This window comes from Canis aureus, chromosome 16, assembly GCF_053574225.1.
Source record: "Canis aureus isolate CA01 chromosome 16, VMU_Caureus_v.1.0, whole genome shotgun sequence".
NCBI lineage: Eukaryota > Metazoa > Chordata > Mammalia > Carnivora > Canidae > Canis > Canis aureus.
Genome location: NC_135626.1, coordinates 45,875,882 through 45,899,643, shown reverse-complemented (window position 1 = coordinate 45,899,643; position 23,762 = coordinate 45,875,882). Strand labels below are relative to the sequence as shown.

Here is a 23,762-nt window from a genome sequence, read left to right as displayed (position 1 = left end):
ATATGTCCACATACCCAGGGGTGGGCAGCCTTGTTTTGGAATCAATCCCCTGCTGTGGAATCTGGTTATTGGTCAGGCCAGCCATCTTATTGGTGATCCCAAGGTGAAAACATTGAGTTTTGGTTAAATATGCTCCAGGTGGTTCAGTAAGTTTCTAGACTTGGAACCTTCTATCCTACTTGGCCTTTGAGGGTCCAGTCAAGGGAGCAGGAGGCTGTCTGGGAGGCTCAGCCTGCACTCGTCCAACTGCTGTGCTGCGTCTGGTCCTCTGGGCCTTTCTATGGGACAGGACTCACCCGTGTGTGTATATGTACCTCCTGTAGATATGTTTTTTTAAAAGGTTTATTTATTTATTTATTTTTAGAGAGAGAGAACACAGGAACAGGGAGAGGGGGAGGAACAGAGAATCTTTCAAGCAGAGCAGCCCGATGCAGGGCTTGATCCTACAACCCACAGGATCACGATCTGAGCCAAAACCAAGAGTCTGGTGCTTAACCGACTGAGCCACCCAGGCGCTCCCCTGCTTTAGATATTGATCCCTTTTCTCCCCCTGTATCCTCCATACAATTAGATCCTTTATGTCTAATTCCTAGCCAAGGTTTGGCTGACATGCCTCCTGGATGTAGTGACCTACCATGATCTGTATCATCCCCACAGTGGCCCTGTGACCTGGCCTAGGTCAACAGATTTCTGGAAAATGCAGCCACTTGGAATTCTAGGGCATTACAGATGAGGACCTAGAGGTCAACCAGTTACCCCCAGCTACTCCCAGGTATTTTTAGGCATATGAGCCAAAGATGTTTTTCTTCCCTCTGCCCTGTGATGAACAAAACACCAGGAAGAAGGAAATAACCAAATACCTAATTTCAATATTTACAGCCTCCAAGTATGATTCAGCATAGGAATGTTGGAACCCTGAGGCTTTTGTCAATAAGAGACCTCCAGAAGGGGCACCAGTGGGAAATAGTGACACCTTGACCATTGAACTGCTTTCAAGCACAAAATTCTTTAAAAAAAAAAAAAAGGTCATAGCTACTTCAGGTCCTGTTTTAGTGAAGACTAGCTGGGGTGGAGGCTTTTCTTACCTCAACCACTTCCTCTTTTTTTTTTTTTTTTTTATTAAATATGATGAAGGAGGAGGGTTCATCTTGCCTTCAGGTGTTTGCTCAAAGGTCACCATCACAGCGAGGACTTCATTGGTACTCCCTCCCCCACCCCACCCTTGAAAAACTGGAGCTCCTCACCTCCCACACCATCCTTTCTTCCCATGTCCTGCCCTGTATTTTGTCCTAGCGCTTGGCACTTTCTAACACGCTGTAGACTTGGCTTTTACATTTTCTGCTTATTGCCTACCACCCGTTAGAATGGAAGCCCTGTGAGGGTGGTCGTCTCCATTTTTACCCCCTGCCTTCACTGCTGTCTTGCCCAGTGCCTGAAACAGGGTCTGGCACATAGTAGGTATGCAAATATTTGAAATTGTACGGAGTGCCATGTAGTTGGGGCTTTGTCTTTATGCCCACGTTGGTCACGTGTCCTTGGGAATTCCTTAGTCTGGGGGTGGTAGGGTTTGGAGCTGAGGGAGGAAAGGCACCCAAAGATAGTCCTGTGGTGGTGATTTATAGAAGGAAGACTTTTGGAAGCAATCAGGGGCTTGACTGTTGGAGAATTAGGCACATTTTCATCACTGCCTGGCTCGGCTCTCTGGCTGTGGTCCCTCTTCCTACAGTATTTTTCCCTGGTGTGCTCCACAAGGCCCTGATCTGAAGCAGTACAGCGGACTGTAAGGAGGACCAAAGGGGCCTCAGATTGTCCTGCTTGGGCCCCTGTGAGATGAAATAGGGGAGTCTTCATTTTGGGCTGGCTAGAGTGTAACCTGTTCTAATGCAGAGCTTGTGAGGGGAGCTTGTAAAGCTCCAAGTTGTCCACCCTGAATCTGAGAGGGAGCCCCAGTTTACAGAGGTGATGGGCAGGGGGTTTGGCAGGTTGATCTTGGATTGATCATTCCCCTTGGGAAGAGCCATGGGGCCCAGGACCGGGATACACTTGCAGGGAGGCATGTGATGGTCCTGTCCATTGGTGGGATCTCAGGATAGCTTGTGAGTTAGTCCACGTGCTGGAAGCGTCCTCACGAGCCTGTGGGTTCTGTCTTTGCCCTTCCCTCAGAGATGGAATCCCTCCTTACCGTGTGGGGAGTAAGAAACAGCTCCAGAGAGAAATGCATCGCAGTGTGAAGGCCAATGGCCAAGTGTCTCTACCTCATTTCCCGGTGAGTATAGCCTGGAGGGGAAAGGCGGATATTTTCAGCCATGTTGAGTCTTGAAGAAAAGGGGTGGGAGGTGGAGGAGGGGTTAGGTTTCTGGTAAGAGGAGGAGCAGTGGCTGGGTCTGCCAGGGTGAAGGGAAGGAAGGGGGAAGCAGGCAAGAGGTGTTCCATGGTTCCTTGGGGTCTGATGCCGGGCAGAGTGAAGCTCAAGATGACCTACTTGAACCTCTACATTTTCTCAGTTCGAAAAAAATTCTGCATGAGAAACCAGAGCGGTTCTTTTCCAGAAACCAAGAAAGGGTGGCAATTAAACCATGTTTCTGGTTGGGTTCCCACTGGAATGGAAGCCTCCTGAGGGCAGGGAGGCTTTTCTGTTAGATGCCCCGTCTGCAGAGACTGGAACAGTGGCCTGCACGTAACAGGTGCTTACTAAGACTCAATTGAGTCGGTGAATGAGGAGGCTGAAGGAAGCTCTGCCTCCTGCAGAAGGGAAATTATATCCCTGGACATTTCTCCGGGTGACTTCTGAAGCCCTGGAGGGCAGCTGTCCCGTCTTGCCTGTTTCCAACCCCAGAACTTGGCTTCATCCTTGCTGTTGCATCTGCACCTAATGAATGCTGAATGGATGAAGGGTTTGGAGGTTAGGATCTCACGAACAGCTTCTCCCTGTGATTGACAAGAGAGGCCAGCATGGCATGGAGGGCCTTTCTTGGTACCTCCCCTTACGTTTCCAAGTCTCGGGAGGGCGGCCAGCGTGTGGCTCCCATAAAACTCAGCAGAGCCTCCTTGCCTGCGTTGTAGGAGCTCCGCTTCTTGCAATACCCTGATATCCAAGATTGCAAGAAGCCTGTCGATTAGGGAGGGGAAGAGTGCGCCCAGCTTCGAGTGGCGTCTCTTCCTGAATCCTTCCTGCCAGCTCCCGAGTATTCAATTAGTCCATCAGTGATGCCACATTCAGAAAATTAACACGTCGACCTGCTAATCCCATGTTGCGTTAGTGCATGGGTGGTTGTTGCTAGAGTAGCTCCCCGCCGAGAGCCCCTGACACCGTCCAGGGCAGACTTACCTGGGTCCTAAAATCGAGCCTGTCACCATGCTTTCCTGGGGCCTTCAGCATCCGCCTTCCTCCATAACATCACCCCAACAAATACAACAGTGTGGATGATAGACTTTTTTGGCAGGGCTGTGGGGGTGCTGGGGAGAGGAGTATGTGCGTGAATAAAAGTTCTGCGCAAGCTTGTAAATTAGATGATCCTGTCCTGGGGTGTGCAAATCAACTTTCTCCATAGGGCAGTGCTTTGATGGGGGCCGCGCCGAGCCGGTGTGAGAGCAGCCGGCTCCTCTGGGGGGTGTGTTGGGGGGGGTGGACCTTCTCTCCTCCCTCTGCGCCCCTGCACTTCCGAGGCTAAGTGGGTGCCGGGGGCCAGGGGGAGGCCAGCCCAGCTGCAGGGGGAGTACGGGCCTTCACGGGTTGGCTTTCTGCCACCCCCCCAGCCCCCCAACCCCCCAACCCTAGAGGGGAGGGCAGAGCAAGAGGGAAATTGAGGAAGGAGGAAGCAGACAGCTGAGGGGAGGGGGTGGCGGGGGGGGACAGGAGGACAGAGCGCCGGGGCAGTGGGAGTCCTCTGTTTGCTGCTTTTGGCAGGCACCCTCGATGCCTTTTTATATTCTGTACTTGATTTGGAGATGTTCCCCGTTCCCTTGATAGATGAGCTTCAGGCAGCCAAGCCCAGCGGTGCTCTGCTGCTAGCCCGCAGCATCTTCCTTCATTTTCTGTACAAAGAGCCGGGGAGGAGGGGTGGAGAGAGCCGGGGAGATCTAGGACAGTGTTGAGACAACACCACCTCAAAGGTGCGCAGTGTGTGGCCACGAAATAAATTACCACTTCTTCTGATCCGGCCGTGTGACTCCCTTTTTTCCCCTCTTCTTCCCCCACCCCCACCTCCCTTCCAATCTTATTATTATTATTTTTTTTTTATTTTTTTTTTAAATTTCCAGCTCCCTTTCTGTTTAGGCTCTACTTTTTTTATTCCTTGAGTTGAGCTGGTGCCTCTCCCCTCCCACCTCAGAGGGCTGCCTTTTTTTTTTTTTTTTTTTTTTTTTTTTTTGATGTTTGACAACAGTCTTTGAAGATTTTCTACTTCAGAGTAGCTACTGATGGGCTGGTTGTACTACAGAGAGAACAAGCGGGGCCTCTCGGAGTGCGACCAACTGCTCCTGCCCAAGGCAAACGCTGGTGGGGACCATGGCTCTCCATGAGGCCGCGGCGCCGGCGCATAAAGCTCCCGAGCAGCCCGGGCGCCGCGCCCGCGCTCTCCGCCCGCGCAGCCGTGGCCGTGGCCGTGGCCGTCGGGCCCGGGAAGCTCCGGCGGGTGCCCCGTGCTGGCCCGCTGAACGCGGCGTCGTGTCTTCCCTCCCCGTGCCCCGTAGAGAACCCACCGCCTGCCCAAGGAGATGACCCCCGTGGAGCCCGCCACCTTCGCGGCCGAGCTCATCTCCAGGCTGGAGAAGCTGAAGCTGGAGCTGGAGAGCCGCCACAGCCTGGAGGAGCGCCTGCAGCAGATCCGAGAGGTAGTGCCGCCCCTCCCCGGGACCCCCACCCCCGGCCACCCGGGCCAGGCCCTCCTGCTTACCGGCCCGCGCCCCCTTCTGCTGCCCGCCCCTCCAGGATGAAGAGAAGGAGGCTTCCGAGCTAGCGCTGAGCTCCAGAGAAGGGGGGCCCACCCCGCACCCCCTCTCCCTCCTGCCCTCCGGCAGCTATGAGGAGGACCCGCAGACCATTCTGGACGACCACCTGTCCAGGGTCCTCAAGACCCCGGGCTGCCAGTCGCCGGGTGTGGGCCGCTACAGCCCCCGCTCCCGTTCCCCCGACCACCACCACCACCACCACCAGCAGTACCACCCCCTGCTCCCGCCCGGGGGCAAGTTGCCCCCCATGGCAGCCTCGCAGGCTGGTTGCCCCCTCCTTGGAGCCAAGGGCTTCGTGACCAAGCAGACGACGAAGCATGTCCACCACCACTACATCCACCACCACGCCCTCCCCAAGACCAAGGAGGAGATCGAGGCAGAGGCGGCACAGAGGGTGCGCTGCTTCTGCCCCGGGGGCACCGAGTATTACTGCTACTCAAAGTGTAGGAGCCACCCCAAGGCTCTGGAGCCCGTGCAGGCGGAGCAGTTCAGGTAAGTGCTGGGCAGACTGGAGTGTCCCTGTGGGGGTCTCTCTCTCTCTCTCTCTCTCTCTCTCTCCCCCCCCCCCCCCCAGAGCCCGGGGCAGGTGTGAGGTGGGGGCCAGAGGTCACAGGCACTTAGCTTCCAGGAGGGAGGTGCACGGTGGGGCGGGGCAGGGGGAGCAGGTGCATGGGTCTTCCGTGTCACCCTGCCACTCGCTGAACCGGCCGATTGGAGGAGTCCCAGAGATGTAACGGGGCCTCTGGGACGGGTGTGGGTCTTGGTTCCCTGCAGCAGCAGCAGAGGCAGTACCCTGCCCAAACGAAATGGGAAAAGCGTGGAGCCGGGCCTGGCCCTGCCCGCCAGGGAAGGAGGGGCCCCAGGCGGAGCTGGGGTCCTGCAACTTCCCGGGGAGGAAGGAGACAGGTCGCAGGATGTCTGGCAGTGGATGCTGGAGAGTGAGCGGCAGAGCAAGCCCAAGCCCCCTAGGTAAACACCACCACCGCCGCGGCCAGGGTCACGGGCAGTCTCCACGGAGGTATTGTGGGGTTGGCTATTTTTGCAGTCGGCCGAAAGCAAATGTGACTGTTTGCTCCTGCCGTCTTAATATTAAACGGTGGACTGAGCAGACCACAAAAATGCCATGTTTTGGCAACGCCCCCTGTCCGTGTGATGGTAGGGTCATTTTTTTTCTCTTCTCTTTGAAGGCAGGATAGAGAAGTTTCTACTGAGGTCACATTTTCCAGTTTTTCTAACCCAGTTTCTTTCCTTCTGCTTTCTCTCTTGCTCCATGTTCAGTGCCCAAAGCACAAAGAAGGCTTACCCCTTGGAGTCGGCCCGTGCGTCCCCAGCCGAGCGAGCTGGCCGGCACCACCTGCTGGGGGGTAGCAACGGGCACCCCCGTGCCGCCCCCCGAGCCCACCCGTTCACCCAGGACCCCGCCATGCCTCCCCTGACCCCGCCCAACACGCTGGCACAGCTGGAGGAGGCCTGCCGCCGGCTGGCCGAGGTGTCCAAGCCCCCAAAGCAGCGGTGAGTAGCAGCAGCACAGCACAGACGGGAAGGCAGAGGTTGGGTCTGGAGGGGGAGCCCTGGCCTGTAGCACAAGGGAAGGGGCCCTCTTGGCCTGCATCTCAGTTGCTCCTCAGGGAGGAGGGATGGCTTCTGGCCACATACCGGTCTCCTTCCCACCTGCTAGAAATTGTTCCTTTAACTTCTGTTTGCTCTGAAGAGCTGTCCAGGATCTGTCCGTTAGGCAGGTCAGGCCCAGAAAGAGGATGAATTGCGGTAGTTCCTTACAAATCCCATCCCTGACAAATGCCCCCATCACCATCACGCAGGGCTGGCACATAAGAAGCCACGGCTGATGGAGAATCTAGAGCCTCAGCCCTTTGTCTGGGCTGGTGTCATCCTGCCCCATTCTGGGCTCCCCGGGGGCTCAGGATGGCGTTCCCCGGGGATGGAAGTCGGGCCTACAGCTCGGGCCTGCAGAGGACAGCTTTCCCGTCTGCTCCCCGCTTGCCCGGCGACAGCAGGCTCATTCTCGGTCCTCTGCTCCGACTCTGTCCTCAGGTGCTGTGCAGCCAGTCAGCAGAGGGACAGGAACCACTCGGCCACTGGTCAGACAGGAGCCACGCCCTTCTCCAACCCAGGCCTGGCTTCAGAAGAGTGAGTGTCTTCACCTGACGTGGCTGAGGGCCCCCGAGGGGGCGTGTGTTTCAGGGTCTTGACTCCCTGGCATTGAGATTTTGGAGAACTTTTTCTAGCATATAAAATCACCTTGGTTTTAACAGTAGCAACACGGGCTGGTGAATGCAGATGTGGCCATAAATTAGGACCTTGAAAACCCTGCCTGTACGGGGCAACGTGTTGTGACTCGTACACAGGCGTTGTTCCCTGAAGTGACGGGTGGCTCGGGGTGCCTGGGCACACACTGAGCAGAAGCGGAGACGTGAAGCCATTAGCACATGGATTAGAGGGGTCCCCAGGCCCGGATGCAAAAGTTGCCCTCACTCAGCTTGCACGCTACTGGGTCGGAAATGTCTCGTCGCAGGGAGCCAGAAGATGATTCTCCACCATCGCAGACATAGAGGACAGTTATTGTTTTGCTTGGGGGTAATGGAGTGTCTTCACCAGTTGTGCCATGATTCTTCCCATAAGTTTACATTCCTGCCGACCAAGTAGCCTGGCTTCGTTTAATTATGGGAGGGTGCGTTCAGAAAGAAATGGGCCATGGGAGTCTAACATGGTCTAAATAATTGAAGTTTTCTTCCTTAGCTTGTTCATCTTGGGCAATGAGCCATGTTTGCAGCCCGTGAATGAGCCACCACCCTTCTCGTTGGTTGACCTTAGGTGTACCAGCTGTCCAGGCCTGCAGCTTTTTTTTTTTTTTTTGTAAAGCCACTCTGCAAACTTGAAGAATAAACGAGGGAGGTCAGAATGATAGGGCCGACCCTCCCAGTGGGCTCTGGCATCCATGCCGTCTCGGGAGCCGGTCTGGGTTTGCCTCTGCAGCATTCCCCAGTTGGGCTGAGTGAACCCACGTTCTCTGTGACAGCTTCCCTCCTCGTCTTCACTGGCAGGCACCCTGGTTGTGTCATCCTGAAAGAGACTATTCGGCACCCATCTTCCGGCCCCCCATTTGGTGGTCGTGAGGGGGACAGTAGCAGCCGTGTACAGCCCAAAGGACATTGTCCCTTCCTGGGTGCCCGGGGCTGTGTGCCACCGAGGCGGTGGCCCCTGTGATGGGGGGCCCTGCACCCAGGCCCCTTTGAGCATCTAGCTGCAGCCCTTTCCCTGCGGAGAACGTGTTCGAGAGCCCGTGCTTGTGCGTGTGTGCGTCGTGTGTGCACTTGCTGCCTGCAAATGCTAAAACTTGTTGCATTCCATCTTATTTCTCAGTCACAAAGAGCCAAAGAAGCTGGCGGGGGTCCACGCGCTCCAGGCCAGCGAGTTGGTCGTCACATACTTTTTCTGTGGAGAAGAAATTCCATACAGGAGGATGCTGAAGGCTCAGAGCTTGACCCTGGGCCACTTTAAAGAGCAGCTCAGCAAAAAGGGAAATTATAGGTAAGAGCCCTGCGGCTTCTCGCTGCTCCAGAGTTTGTTTGCTCAGAAGCAAGAGCCAGAGTCGCGTCGCTGGCCTGGCGGACCCGGGAGGGGCTCAGGAGGCGCTCGGGGCAGCCGTGGGGCTGCCTGGCGCTTGTGCTCCTTCTCATTTCCTCTCTCCCCTCACCACTGACAGAAATAACACAGCAGCAGCAGCAGGGAGGCCCTGGGAGGGCTCTGTGGGGACCTGGATGGGCTTTTTCTACCAGGTGAATGAGACTCTGAGGGCACAGAGCTCGGCCAGGAGAGCTGGGCTGGGGCCATCTTGCAGAGGCCCTTCCCAAAAGGGAGAGGGCCGTATGTGTGTCGGGGAGGGACAGACAGACGATGAGGAAGCTCGGGTGTAGGAGAGATCATCCACACAGCCAGCGTGGGGAAGGGCAGAGGCCACTGCCTGGAAGCAGAGACCGCCTCTCCTCCCTCGCCCGCAGCCCTCCTGCCCACAGAACTGCCTCGCCGTGGTGAACGGCTCACGTGAAGCCGGAGAGCTCTTCTATCCGTAGCAGAGGAGGATGGGCACTCACCTCCCTCCAGCCCCCCTTCCCCTTCTGGGGGCCTTCGAGGGCCCCAGAGAGGACTCAAGAGCAGGGCCCATTCCTGGGTTCCCTTCTCCTTAATGGGGGGTGGGTGATGACCCCACCTCCGTTCATCTAGAGTCGTCACTGCCCCTTCTCCGTGGCCATCGTCCCAAGGGAATACGTGGGCAGGCCAGGGGCATCAAGGTGCTGGGCACACACTTCAGGGAGGGGTCCAGTATGTGCTCAGAAGGTGCCAGCCCATCCCACCGGGAGCCGGAGGTGGGCGTGGAGAAGCTGCTTGGCACTCAGCCCCCGGCCAGGAGGGCACCAGCTTCCGGAGCCCCTGGTCCTGGCAGCTGCTTGGGGGCAGGGGCCCAGAGGGATTCCTTTTGCTGGGAAACGATGGGGTTCGGGGCTGAGGATCCTGTAAGGGACTGAGGAGAGCTGGGTGTGGAGCTGGGCTCTAGATCTTTCCATCTGACACCAGGGCAGAGACAATTCAGGAAAATGTATCCAAGGGATTGGGGAGCAGGCCTGGCTGCTGCTTCTTCCTCTTCTTCCTCTTTTTCTTTTTTTTTTTTTTATCTTGAACAGACACAAGGTGAAACTAATTACACAAGTGTGCCCCTCCAGGGATTCATTTTGATCTCAGCTCTGACTCGGCTGGACTTTGAGTGGAACTGCAGGTGACCTTCAGGGGAGCAGGGCCACGGAGCGCCGAGCAGAGGCTACCGGGGAGGCTTCGCGCTCAGCCACTCCGGCCACATCTGGCTCTGATTTTTTTTTTTTTTTTTCTAAGGCGCACTTAATAAGCCTGGCTTTGAAGCCCCGGCCTCCCTTTTAATGCACAAAGACTTGCACAAATGGTTGACTCTCAAATTCTTTACTGATTGGATCAGGCTGTGGCCAGACCCTTCCCGGCCGCCTTATCTCCCTGGCCTGGCTCTCAGGCCGGAGCTGGACCCCTTGCCCTCCTGGCTCGTGGAGGCACCGGGTGCCCTGCCTGGCCCTCCCAGCAGGGGTGGTGCTCCCGTCCTGCAGCGCCCCCCCCCCCCACCCTCCCAATAAAAAGCCCGGCGAGGATGGGGCCGCCGAGTGGGGGGACCTGGGCTGCACTGAGTAATCTCAACATGGCAGAGGTTCAAAAGGAGAACAGTCTCTCCAGACGTGCCAGACGCTATTGGTGCCAGATGTCAGAAGAAAGCAAAGTTTGCCACATAAAGCATGTTGCAGTGGAAAAGCCCGTTTCTTGGAGAAGACGAGGGCAGCACAAGTGCGTTTGAAGTCCTGGGGCCGGGGCCTGGGGAATGTGGCCTCTCCCCTCCCTGGAAGAGGTTACAGTTCTGTAAAAGGTCACTGCGTGTTGGCTCAGAGGTGCCACGAAAGCCCCACTCGTTAGAGCCGAAGGGTCCCCGCTGGGGACCAGGGGACACGGTGGAGGGTGGCATCAGAACCATGGCCTTCCCCCCTCCACCGTGCGGGGCCCCTGTGTGCAGTACCCCCCGCCCCCGGGCTCTCCCAAGCGCCCCGCTCCATAGGAAGCGTCCTGCGCGCTGCCTGGGCCCAGCCTGCCGCTCGCCCCGGCGCTGTGGCCCAGCTGGGACCGCTAACAACCAGGAACCTTGACTAAACCCAGCTGGTTCACTTTATTTAGCCTTATCTCCTGTGAAAGTATTTGGCTTGCTTTCATCACAGAGCAAAGAAGTTGAGCTCTCTAACCGAGGGGAATTCTCTTTTTTTTTTTTTCCCCTCCTTTTTCTTTTAAATGAAAAGACAGGAACAAAAAACAACTGTAACCCTGAGACCCAAGTCCACTTTTTTTAAAGAGCTGTCCCCCTACCCCCCAGAGGACCGTGACCCTCCCTCCCCAAGGGGCCTTCTTGGCTGGAGGTGACCACTTGCAGGGGCGCGTTTAATCGGTCTGAGGGGTCTCCCTGGCCGGGCCCGGGGACACAAGGGGCTGGGGACAGCAGTTGTTTTCTGAATGTGGCTCTCCTGAGAGAGGCTGGTCATTTGCGTCCACACAATTAGCCTTAGAAGAAAGAAGGGGGTTGGGGTGGGTAAAAGGAACCTTTAATCAACCGGCATAATAGAAGAGTCTAGTGTTTGACCCTGGAGAGGGGTGCGGTGGGCTGGGGGCGGGGCAGGAGGGACACAGAAGAGGGGACCAAGGAAGCAAGGTGGGGCTGGCCGCCGCCGGCAGTGGCCACCGAGGGGAGTATCCTGTGGGTGCTGGAGGGTGGAGAGGACAGGAGGTGTCAGCCTTCCATGGACTTCTGCAGGTTCGGGATGGCTGGGTCTGGGGCCTCTTTAAGGGGGCGCCCCTGCTTGGCTGCTGCTGCTGCTGCTGCAAAGGGACCAGGCGTGTTTTGCCCCTCCCGCCCGCACCCCTCCCCAAAGGGGGAGAACGAAGCCGGCAGCTGTCCACCGCAGGGTGCGCCCTGCCCAGCACACGAGGGGGGTGGCAGCAGCACTCTGGGCCTAAGGGTGCAGGTGGGAGGCTGCCCCACCTGCCGCTCCCTGGGGCACCTCCCAGGTGACAAAACCCCGCCCCCCCCGCCCGATCGCACCCCCGGGCCGGCCCCGGCGACCGTGGTCCATGAGACGCGGGCAGCGGGTCACACGCACACCTGCAGCGGCAGCACCCTCCGGACCCCTGAGTGCTCAGCGGTGGCATCACCTTCCCATGAAGCAAAGCAGGAGACGCCGGCTAACCAAGACGCTCTTTGGGTTCTCCTTTTAAGGTATTACTTCAAGAAAGCAAGCGACGAGTTTGCCTGCGGAGCAGTGTTTGAGGAGATCTGGGACGATGAGGCGGTGCTCCCCATGTACGAAGGCAGGATTCTGGGGAAGGTGGAGAGGATCGACTGAGCCTCGGGGGTCGGGCCCCGGCGGACGCGGGGCCACCGCCCGCGCCACCAGCCTGGGCCATGACCGACCGCGACGAGACCTTTTGAAGGAAAACGAAACCAATGAAGAAGACAGAGTCTAGGGAAGACTTGGCCACTGGCCACGCGGGGAGGGCGGGGAGGGGGGAGGTTGGTTTTCATTATTCACGAGCTGGGTACTGAGATAAGAAAAGCCTGAACTATTTATTAAAAACATGACCACTCTTGGCTATTGATGATGCTGACTGTATTTGAGAGACTGCCATACATAATATATGACTGCCTAGGGATCTGAAATCCATAAACTAAGAGAAACTGTGTATAGCTTACCTGAACAGGAGTCCTTACTGCTATTTATTGAACAATTGATTCCCCCCAGCCCCCAGTTTATGGATATGCTGCTTTAAACACGGAAGGGGGAGAGGAGGGGAAGTTTTAATTGTCCTATCTATCCCAGCTTGGGAGTGGAGCGAGGGGCGCGTTAATGATTTCTTCGTTAAGAGGGGAATTATTATGCTTGGCCCTGCATTTCTCCGAGTGAGGATAGACTTGTTTAAATGGTGCCCTACCATTAACACACGCGAAATTGGTGCATTTTTTTTTTTTCCCTATGCTGCTCTGTTTTGTCTTAAAGGTCTTGAGGATTGATTTATGTTGCAACATCACCGCCATTTGGGGCCATCGTGTGGGATTGGATCCATCGTGAGGGTGGGAGGGGGGGAAGCCTCATTTGGGGGACCCCAGATTAACTCTAACTTCTCTTAACTCCCCACCAAGGCCCAGTGTCCAGTGCCTGAGGCCCCCTAGAACCTTGTAGTTCAACTCGTGCTTGTATCGAAACAACAGTTCCTTGGAGTGTTGGTTGGTTGGTTGATTTCATTTTTAAATTAGTCTTTGGACCACCACCATTCTGGAAACCACCACCACCCGCTTGCCCTGCAAAGAAGCGGACAGTTGTGGGAAGACCTAGCAGCACCCTTTCCTCCAGACACCTTCATTTTGACGTTCGGGTTTTTGTGTTAAGTTAATCTGTACATTCTGTTTGCCATTGTTACCTGTACTATACGTCTGTATATATTGTACGACAGAAGAGTATTAATCCACTATCTCTAGTGCTTGACTTGAAATCAGTACAGTACCTGTACCTGCACGGCGCCCCGCTCCGTGTGTCGCCCTATATTGAGGGCTCCAACTTTCCCTTGTTTTTTGAAAGGGGTTTATGTATAAATATATTTTATGCCTTTTTATTACAAGTCTTGTACTCAATGACTTTTGCCATGGCATTTTGTTCTACTTATACTGTAAATTATGCATTATAAAGAGTTCATTTAAGGAAAATTACTTGGTACAATAATTATTGTAATTAAGAGATGTAGCCTTTATTAAAATTTTATATTTTTCAAAACATTGGCCTCGTCTCTCAGTCCCCGCGTGGGAGCAGGGCAGAGGCTGCCCCTGTGTGTGAACACCTGTGCTTGATTTCACACCTTGCCTCAGCCTCTCTCTGACCCACCTCCACCTCTTCTCACCCAACCTGGCCCTGCCCTGACGTTTTCAAGAGCTCTCTCTCCAAAATCCCCTGGTTACCGGCTGAAGGTTTTCTTGTCCTCCAGCAGGCCCTAGACCACAGCCTCGCATGTCCCCTTCTCTAGACCACTTCTCTGCAGCCTCTCCCTCGCAGGCAGGACTCACCTGGCGAGGTAAGTCCAGGAGATAAGGAGTGGAGATGCGCGTTACTCCTAGGAGCACCGGGAGAAAATTTCCAGAAAACAGTGGGTAGATCGGGAGTGTCCAGTGGAGCTGAGGAGCCTTGAGCTTGGTGATAAGCAGCCACTGTCTCTGTGGCTATGTGATCTCTGCTGATGCCTTCGGCGAGGGTCTGGGCCAGAAAGGTGATAAGGAAAAAAACAGGTGGTTGAGCAAGAAAACTGCATGGTTTGCTGGACCGTTGACCTGGTGTGGCCACGGAAGTCGGCTGGCGGTCGTTGGCTCAACAAACTCGGGTCACCTCCCAGTGCGCTGAGCCCCGGGAGGCCAGGCTGTGTTTCCCATCTGGGAGAGCAGGTCTGTCCATCTAGTGGGGTCCTATCGTGAGCCCATTTTAGAAACAAAGGGTCCGTTGGACTTGGCTTCTCACGCGTGCAGTTTTCCTGGGGTTGGGTCTGCGGCAAATCTGGTTGGCTTTCTGTCGCTGTTGGAACCTGTGGGGCTGACAGGGCAAGATAAGTAAGGCCAGGGCCCTGGCCACGCAGGGTGAGGAGGCACTGGGCGGCCGGCCGGGCAGGCCAGGGCGCGAGGGAACAGGACAGCAGGCGGCAGGAGTCCTTGATCTTGGTCCTAGTGCTGCGGCTTGCTGCACCCACCCCTCTGGGCTGGAATGGGGGCTCAACCCACTTCCAAATTGGAAGATTCTTTCCAATCTGAAAGGACAAAGAGATGTAACCTGCTGTGGGTGGTGTGGGTGGGGCATTTAGGCTTTAATCTTCAGGTCTATTGATTCATCCCAGGAGCATAGGGAGGTAGAACAAGGCTGGGACTCCGACCACCGTGGGCTCAAGTCCCGGGGCCACCACGCTCCAGGGCACCGTGGGCGCCGACCACTTGTGTTTGCGCCTCTTTCAAGAGGGCCTGTTTCTCTCTGCCTCTCGTATTTTAACAATCAGGTGCTCCTCACCTGGCCTGGATGGGCACCTGGGGTTGCTAAACCCTCAACTTTGTGGAATCACCTGTGTCTTTACCTGAGAAAAATGTCGTTAGTTTTATTAGATTTTTTAAAAAGGTGTTTACTTTCTTATTCATGAGAGACACAGAGAGAGAGAGGCAGAGACATAGGCAGAGGGAGAAGCAAGTTCCCTATGGGGAGCCCAATGTGGGATTTGATCCCAGGACCCCGGGATCACGACCTGAGCCAAAGGCAGATGCTCAACTGCTGAGCCACCCAGGTGCCCCAGTTTTATGAGATTCTTAAAGGGATCTCTGACTCAAAAGAAAAAGTTAAAATATGGTTTGAGTTTTCTGCTCTTTCTTCCCTGCCCCCAAATCATTTAAGAGCCAGCTCTTCAGAACTCCTCAGCCCCCCGCTGCAGCAGCCGCCCACCCCAGACCCACCGACAGGGCAGGACCTGTGCCAGTCCAGCCTCTCCTGGAAGAGTTGCACTGGCTCAGATGCTCCTGGATCTTCCCCTTTCTGAACTTCAGCTTCCAGCTGGATCCACCCACTTAGTGCTGGTGCTTCCTCGTGCTCGGGCCTTATTTCTCGGATCAGTGTTAACCAGCTAATCGGAGGTGAAGTGTAGACCGTGGAGCTGAGTCCACTTGGGGCTCAGCCTGGGGGGCCACGGCTTCTGCATCCACCAAGTGGGGATAATAAGCGTGTGTACTTTCCAGGGTTGCTGTGACGGCAGAGGGAGGTGCGGGGGCTCAGGATCTCGCTTGGGGTCTCGGGGTACTTGGGCTCCGCCCTTACCGCCTCTGTTATTAGCTCCTCATTTGGAAATTCCGCACCTCCCATTCCTGCTGCAACATCTGGGCTCCGGCATCCTGCTTCCCTTGCCCCTGGCACAAAACCAGGAGGGTGGTGGGCAAATGGGTCGGTAGGCTGTTTGACTGGGGGTTTTGAGCTAGAGCAGAGCCTTGGGCCCAGAGCATCTTTAAATTTTTATTAAATCTATGACTTTATGGAATCCTCAGAAATTCTGTGTGGACTTACCTGGGGTTGACAGTTCACGTAGAGGAAATTGAAATGTGGGGTTTTGGAAACAGGATCCTGTTCTACTCTTCCTCCTACCCCAAAATATGTTAGGATCGTAACCGTGCTGTCCAAATGAAGGAAATTGACAATTACCCCAAAGAAAATATTCCAGTCTATCTGGATAATTCAGTAAGATTTATTGTCGTTGTTTTCCTGATTATTATTCTTGGTAAAGAAAAGAAAAGTATTCCCTTTTTTTTTTTAACCTTTGATAAATACTTTGATTGTATGGAAGCTCCCCAAATCATGTAGATGATTCAAAAGAGTGATTCACACCTTCCTTAGCATCATTATTCCACTTCATCAACCAGATTTACTAAAAATCTGATATGAGAGTGAGCCTCCACTGTACTCTATGGCTTGTCCCAGGAAGGGGTCCTCCACCTGGATAATGCCCAGTTCTGAAAACATAAATTCCCTGGGCTTCATCTACACCTATCTTTAAATTCCCCTAATGTGCTCTGTTGCTCAGAGCCATGGCATATGCTGTTCCCTCTGCTGGGCACAGCGCCCCCACTCCTCCACCCTTCCTGAGGCTGTCTGCCTTTCAGCCTTCAGGTCTCGAAATTAAATATCAGAGGTCTTCCCTGACCATCGGGTCCATGTATGCCCTCGCCTGATCCTCCCCATCACAGAAGTTCCTTCATCTGTTCACTGCACATTCTCATTTATAACGATACAATAATGATTTTGTTGCCCACTTATTTATTCACCCATGAGGCAGGGAGTAAATATGCTTCTATTCACCCTTATGTATATAACAGCCAGCATGATGCTTGGCAGCTAGTATGCACTCAATATTGATTGAATTGAAGCAAAAAAGAAAATAGAAATTGCCAAAAGCAATTTTAGTATCATCTATAATGAAAATAATCACTATTAAAACACGCATGCGCACATGTGCGTGCACACACACACATAGGACCATATGGTGCACGTTATTCTGTAATCTATATTTTTCACTCAGTAACATGTCATTGGCATATTTCCATATCAATAATATTTTCCTGTATTGTTCCACAACATGACTTAAACGTACGGCTGCATTTATTTAATCATTTATGGTTGGGACGTTTATACACTTTACAAATTCTGTAATTATAAGTCACATTGTAATGAATCTTTCTAGCTAAATACTCGGTATTCATAGCTAAAGAGTCCTTAATTATTAGGATGAAGGTTTTCCATGTAGAATTTCTGGATCAGAGGTCCTTTTTTAGGGTTTTGGCCACATCCTGCCAGACTGTCTGAGACACTGGCTTGTCTCACTCCAGTGCTTGGCTCACGGTTGGCACTAGAGCCGTGTTTACGCCATCCACTTAAATCTCAGGCCCGGACAGTCAAGACTCTCCTCAGTTGGAGCCAAGTCTGCCTTTCTGGTATGATCTCCATTCTCAAGCTGGATAGCCTTGAGCAATGAACGTCCCTCTACCTGGGTTTGCCTCTTTGTAAACTGAGGAGAGTTCCAAGCATCCTCCATGGGGTTGATGCCTGGTGGCAAGTCTGACCCGTGATAAAGGCCTCATACACGTCAGCCACTATGATCACCTGCTGATCCCCACCATCCACGGACTCTTCCCAGCCATTTCCTTCCTTCTTCTCACCTGGGATACACAAGCCCCAGTGTGGCACACCCCTGCTCCTCCCACCCTCCCTTGGCCTCCCCTCCAGAATCCAGGAGGATCCTGACTTTCTCTGGTGCTCAGCCTATGGTCACGTCTATTTTTTCTTCTTCCTCCCCTGAGTCTGTGGCTCAGACTTTGATGTCAAGAGCTTTATGGATCGGGGTGACTAGCTGGCTCGGTTGGTCGAACATGCAACACTTGATCCCGGGGTTGTGAGTGCAAGGCCCACCTTGGATGTAGAGATTACTTGAAAATAAAATTTTTAAGGTGGCCCAGGTGGCTCAGCGGTTTAGCGCCGCCTTCAGCCCAAGGTGTGATCCTGGAGACCTGGGATCGAGTCCCACGTCAGGCTCCCTGCATGGAACCTGCTTCTCCCTCCACCTGTGTCTGTGCCTCTCTCTCCCTGTGTCTCTCATGAGTAAATAAATAAAATTAAAAATAATAATAAAAATAAAAATTTTAAAAGAAAAAAAAAGAGTTTTACAAAAAAAAGTCACCCTGGGTGATACAGAAAATGCCGGGTAAGACTTCCCTGGATATCCTGTGACCACGCACTACCCTCCTTAACTCACCATTTTGGGTTTGAAAATGGACTTTGCTCCATTTTCCCAAACTTAACTTTGAACAAAATTCTGTTGTTGGGAGCCCATCAGCCTTTTCTGCTGTTTGTATCAGACATCGTACATGGAGAGGGTCTGGGGAGGATCTGATGGTCACAGACATTGAGGTTGGCTTTCTCTCCCACCATCTCCCAGTGATCTCAATGAGAAAAGACTGGAAACCAGTCATGAACGGTGTTGCGGTTAAGAGTTGCCCCATTTAGCAAATTAAAATACAGGACACAGTTAAACTTGAATTTCATATAAATGATGAATAGTTTTTTAGGATAAGTATGTCCTAAGTATGCAGTAGTTGGGGCATACTTATACTAGAAACATGTCTGTTTATCTGAAATTCAAACTTAACTGGGCATCTGGAAATTTAATCTGGCAACTCCAGTGGCGGTAGGTGCTTTGGATTGCCCATCAACCTCCCTTCCTCTTTGCTTCTCATGTGCTTTCTTATACTACAGAGATTGGAAAGCCAAACTCTAGTTGTCCGGACTGCTTGGTGTCCAGATTCGGATGGGTTCTATCATTTAAGATTTGCTCACTGAGAGAGAGGCGTCTTCCTTTTGGGTTTTGTTTGCTAACAAGCAAAGTCACAGAGTCACAGGGCTTTACGGCAGCCACATAGACATCTGTTCCCAGCATCCTGGGTCCTGAGAGATGTGGAGCTGGGAGAGACATCCAGGTTCCCCATTGCGGTGTCCCACCACTAGCTCCTGGATACGCACTGGCTGTGGCTGCTTCCTGAGAACGGAGCTGTGACCCTAGCAGCATCTCTGTAAACCCTCCTTGGGCCGGAGAGCTCTGCAGGGCGTGGGGAAGTCATGACCAAAGGCTCAATCTATTCCACTTGTTAACTCCTTAAATTTCTAAGCACCTTGTAGGAATTTACTCTCTGTTAAAAAGTTGTATGGGGCTGCTAGAACCAAGCACCACAAACTGGGTAGCTTTGAACAACAAAAATTTATGGTCTCAATTCTGGATGCTGGAAGTCTGATAGCAAGGTTTTAGCAGGGCCATGCTCCTTCTGAAACCGGTAGGGCAAGGAGCGTTTCTGGCCCCTTCTGGCATCGGGTGGCCTGGGCATTCCTGGCCTTGCAGCAGCGAATCTCCCACCTTCTGTTTTCCCTGAATCTTATCACACAGTCTTTCCTTTATACTTTTCTGTGACTGTGTCCAAACGTCCCCTTTTTATAAGAGCACCACTCATACTGGACAAGGCCCCAGCTGACCTCGACTTACATCTGCAAAGACCTCATTTCCAAATACGGTCACATTCCGAGGTCCTGGGTGTTCGGACTTCACCATAGATTTTTTTGGGGGGAGGACACCACTCAACCCATAACAAATACTTAGAGGGGTGTCTGTCTCCTGGCTGATAAAATTGTGACTCCTATCATTTTGTCTGTCCTAACAGGAAAAGAAAAACAAATCTTTCAACGAGAAATGCTTCGGGAACCGCCGCAACGAGAAATGCACTGTGACCATGCAAGAGATCTCTGTTCTTGCCCTGTCTGCCAGTCACTTCATCGCTACATCCCACGTAAGTGCATCCTCCCTGCCCACGTCCCTTCACAGAGCTGTGCAGACTAAGCCAGGTATCCTGGCCACACTCCATCCTGGCTACTCCACACACCTCCAGTTTCATTTCTACTCAGCCCGGGTCAAACCAGAAAATCCAGGTGGCTGTCCTGCATTTTCTTTATCCACCTGAAGAAGAAGCCAGAACCTGAGCTTTTTACCCCTGTGTCCACAATAAAACAGTATGAAAAGCAGGAGATGTAACTGTTTCTCCAAACACTATCTTGGCTACCAAGCTATAAAACCCCAAAATAGGTCACTGGGAGATGTTACGGAATTTCCACCTCCAAAGATTTCCAGGTGGAGAGTATAAAGCCAATACACCTTCCATGGCTTCTGGAGCTCTTCTGGCCTAGAGGCTGCATCCTGACTATGTGAGCTGTTCAAACCTCTTCCTCCCTGGGATTCTGAGTGTGGCACAGGCTTGTGATCCCAAGATAAGGGATCAGCTCCAAGACGGTCGGTGGTGGTAGTGGTGGTGTTGATGAGGGGGTAGTTCTTATGGACTTTGAGGGGAGGGTTTGTATCTTGGCAGGAACCCTTCATTGGCTAACTGAGCCTCGGCTCCCATCCTCGACCAGGCAGTGGGCACCTGGGTGTCTGTTTCCACGAGGGTAAAATCTCTTGCGATAATCAATTGTATAAATGATTTGTGAGTCATTGTCAAGCATTTGGTGGGCTGAAGACAGCAAGAAGCAATTAGTCTTCTGATCAACATGGTTTGTCAACATAAAAGGTTTGGGCTGCAGCGTCCTCCAGATGACACCCACTTCTTGGCATGCCTGAGATGGCCACAGGCCTTTGTTGTTCATTCATCCAGCCCAAAAAAGCCCAGGGGGTGAAGGAAGGGGGAGGGGCGAGCGCTGGGGGAGGGGCACAGCTGCCTTCCATCTGAGCCCAGTTCACTCGCCAGGCTCAGTGGGATCCAGCCTCTCCTTGATAAGCAGAGACCCCTCCCAACCTCACTTTGGGGGACAGGGCTGCTTGGGCCACCTGCTTCCCAGTCGGCCGGAGGCCAATTATCCAGACTGAGGGACAGCCACGTCCCCAGGGTGAGAGACAGAGAGACAGTAAGAAAATGAATTAAATGGAAGAGTGGATTATGGTAGGAAAATGTTGGCTTGTGGAGTGTTTGATATGAGCAGCTTAGAGGTTTTTCCTTTTAATTTGTATCCCCCACCTCGACAGAAATAGTCATGAGAAAAAAAAAATGGAAAAATGCACAGAATTACACAAAAGACAAAGAAACCCACCTATAATCCCACCACCCAGGGATACCAGTTGATAATATTTTGGTGTATTTCCTTCTAATATATGGCATGCTCTCTTGCTCAGTAAAGTGTTCTGAGCGTCTCCTAATTTTTCAGGGTAAATCATGACATGTGTGAGTACTTTCATTGTTTCCAGCAAACTTAGTGGCCATTTCTGCAAACTGCCCTGGTCACTGTGCTGATCTGCCTTGATCCCTCCCCCTGAACCTCCTTTTCCAACAAGAGGCATAGCACAACCTCTCCTACTTGGAGGCAGGGAGACAGGTGAGGCCCCACACAGGCTCCTGATTCTCTAGGAATTGTAGGATATGCTCCAGACCCAGAAAGAATAGCCTGGAGTTCCTACCTGCCCTGCCCTGCCCCTTACCTGATGGGAGGTCCTGCTGATGGGAGGTCCTGGTCCTTGATCACAGCAGCTTGATTTCTCTGCAGCTCCTCTGGTTCCATTGGTCCTGCCTCCCACCTTTGTACATCTGATGAGGTCTTGTTTCTTGTCCTGGTTTATCTCCACCCTTTTGCCTCCAACACACAGTGTTTTCCCAGTCACCTCCTTCCAAGAATCTCCATAAATGACGCCAGTGAGGTTTGTTCTGGCAGTGGTTACCTGTTATTTTATTCGGCCCAGCATCCATGTCCTCATCTCCTGATACCAGCACCTTGGTTTTCCTTTGGGGAACAGCACTCAGCTACAAAAATGGTGCTTGACCTGGCCAATTCATATAGCCCATCACTTTGGCCACCATGAGTGGCTCAGGAATGGACATGTGACTTAAGTTGGCCCAATGAGACAACTTAAGTTGGTCCAATAAGCCATAGGGACTTGTGCCAGGAATTTGGAGAATGGGGAGCTCTCTTTCTTTTGGGGCTTCTAAAATGGTCAAAATCTTGATGTTTCTGGAGGCCAAGAAGTGGAGAATACTTACCTGCCATTGAAGCCAACAAAGAAATTCAGAGCCACAAGATGAAGGGTCACTGGGAGAGTGACCTATGGGCAGAGAGAAAGATCAGATTTTGTCAGCATCCCTCACATCCTCAGATTCAACTGCCCATGAGCCCCACCTTGTGAGTCAGCAAATCCTGTCATTTGTTTTTTTCTTAAGTCAATTTGACTTGGGTTTTTGTCATACTCAACCAAAAGAATTTTGACTAATAATACAGCTCCTGTCCTGGAGGAGGGAGGATCTGTTTTCAAGGCCAATATGGATGTCAGAGAGCCCCTGTTCCCAGGGTTTTAGGTGTGGGTATTACATGGCCTGAAATGGGGGGAGAGAAATTCAAGAGGAGAAACTGGTGGCTTTGAGAAACAGATGGAATGATGAAGAGATGCCTCAAGTTCAAGTTATGGAGAAAGCCATGTTGAGATGCTAGCAACCAAGGGCTCAGGTTATATAATGGCCTTAATGTATCATGACTCTTGGGACTCAAGCTCAGTTTCACTGTCCTCTGCTGAACATCCTCACCACCAACACTTACTGAGAGGTACCATGTGCCTGTGCCAGAGGTGGGGGTGAGGGATACAGCCGATTAAGACATGGCCCCCAAGCTGGAGCAGCACCCGGGTGAGACATTAAAATTCAGTGTGAGAATAGAGCTTGTTTGGGGACCCAGAGGAGGACCGCCTCAGCTTGGGCTGCACAGAGGAGGGCCACGTCCAGGCTGGGACTTGTAGGGTCCTGGAGACCCATCAGGAGAATGATGGAAGGGCAATCCTGGGAGATGCAAGAAGGTGGGTAAGAAGGAGAGACAGTGGGGGCCACGAAATGGAGCAAGTGGCGACGGGTACCCTGGGGTTTTCCAGGGCTGAGCTGTACCCCAGATGAGGCTGGGGGCCCTTTGATCTGAGAGAAGCTAACCTTGGTGGAGGCCCGAGAGACTGCAAACCAGGAGCCCCAACAGCCTTGGGAGCAGACCTTCTGCCCTCCTGCCTCCCTTCTCCTTCCCTACTCAGTCCATCTGAATTCTCTCTTCTCCCTCTCTACTTCCTCCTCACTTCTCCCCCACCCTCCACCCCTGTTTCTCCTCTTTCCCCCCTCCCATCTCCCCTTGCCTTTCCCAATCTCTTCCTCCATCTCTCTTTCTCCTCCCTTTCCTGCCCCTCCCCTTCCCCCCACCTCCCAACCATATTAGGGACATAGTCCCCCAGGGATGAACCCGTCCCTGCCCTCCAGCAGCTGCAATCTCTCACAGGCTTATTTTGGTCAAGAGATGCCCCCCACAACCCTGGCCATCCCCTCCATCCCCCCCAAAAAAAGGAACTCTCCTGGGGGGGGATGCCCCCTACCCCCACTCACAGAAGGGAGGTCCTGAGACCGGAGAGCCCTGGGCCCAGGGAAGCTGCCCGCACAGAAGGGAAGTGAGCCCTGAGCTGACTCTCCTGTTATTATTTTTCTCCCCTGGGGGTCACGAGCAAAGAATTCTGGGCTCCGAGTCTTTATAGATCCTCACTCCCTTGGCAACCCAGCACTCCTGTCCAACCTGGAGTGTTTAATTACCAAGGAAAAGAATGATTTTTTTTTTCCCTGAGAATCCATTTAATTATTTGATTGCACAGTAACCAAAGAGTGTGAGCGGCCGTAGCCAGAAGGGACTTCAAAGCAATACCTTGATGTTGCTGAGTGGGGCATTAATGGGTTCTGAAGGGAGGAGGTTGCTAAAGAGGGAAAGTATTCAAAGCAATCCTGCCAGCAATCTCAAAAAATGCATAAACACTGGAATGCTCCGCCGGAGAGGGAAGGCGAGTTCAAAGGGACTGGGAGAGTTTTCATGTAAAGTTTAGAGTTTAAGGCGTGACTGCTGGCTACGGAGCCTCAGCGTTTGAACTCTTGTTTATTAAAAACAGTTTCCCAGCCATTCAGCGGGTTCCCAAAGACAACAGAGAAATGCAGACTTTTTCAGTGTGGAAGATTTAAAGGCTTCATTGATTTCTACCTAGGGTTCCCCCCACACCCCCATCCCCCGCTTTTGTGCTTGCTTGCTTTTCTT

General features: G+C 53.0%; 1 protein-coding gene across 7 annotated transcripts in view; it reads left to right on the top strand.

Moving 5' to 3' along the window:
• Positions 1–13,349, top strand: part of AXIN2 (axin 2) — a 31,067-nt gene extending 17,718 nt beyond the window's left edge. For 5 of the 7 annotated variants that reach the window (XM_077853703.1, XM_077853705.1, XM_077853706.1 and 2 more), the window contains 8 exons: positions 2,164–2,266; positions 4,693–4,833; positions 4,931–5,442; positions 5,725–5,919; positions 6,229–6,462; positions 7,003–7,098; positions 8,332–8,499; positions 11,801–13,349. In XM_077853703.1, the coding sequence (XP_077709829.1) occupies positions 2,164–2,266; positions 4,693–4,833; positions 4,931–5,442; positions 5,725–5,919; positions 6,229–6,462; positions 7,003–7,098; positions 8,332–8,499; positions 11,801–11,927 (1,576 nt within the window). In that variant the 3' untranslated portion in view covers positions 11,928–13,349. Of the gene's footprint in view, positions 1–2,163; positions 2,267–4,692; positions 4,834–4,930; positions 5,443–5,724; positions 5,920–6,228; positions 6,463–7,002; positions 7,099–8,331; positions 8,500–9,650; positions 10,330–11,800 lie in introns of all 7 variants that reach the window. The other 2 variants (XR_013354740.1, XM_077853708.1) reach the window with 2 other exon arrangements.
• The last annotated feature ends 10,413 nt before the right edge of the window (positions 13,350–23,762 follow it).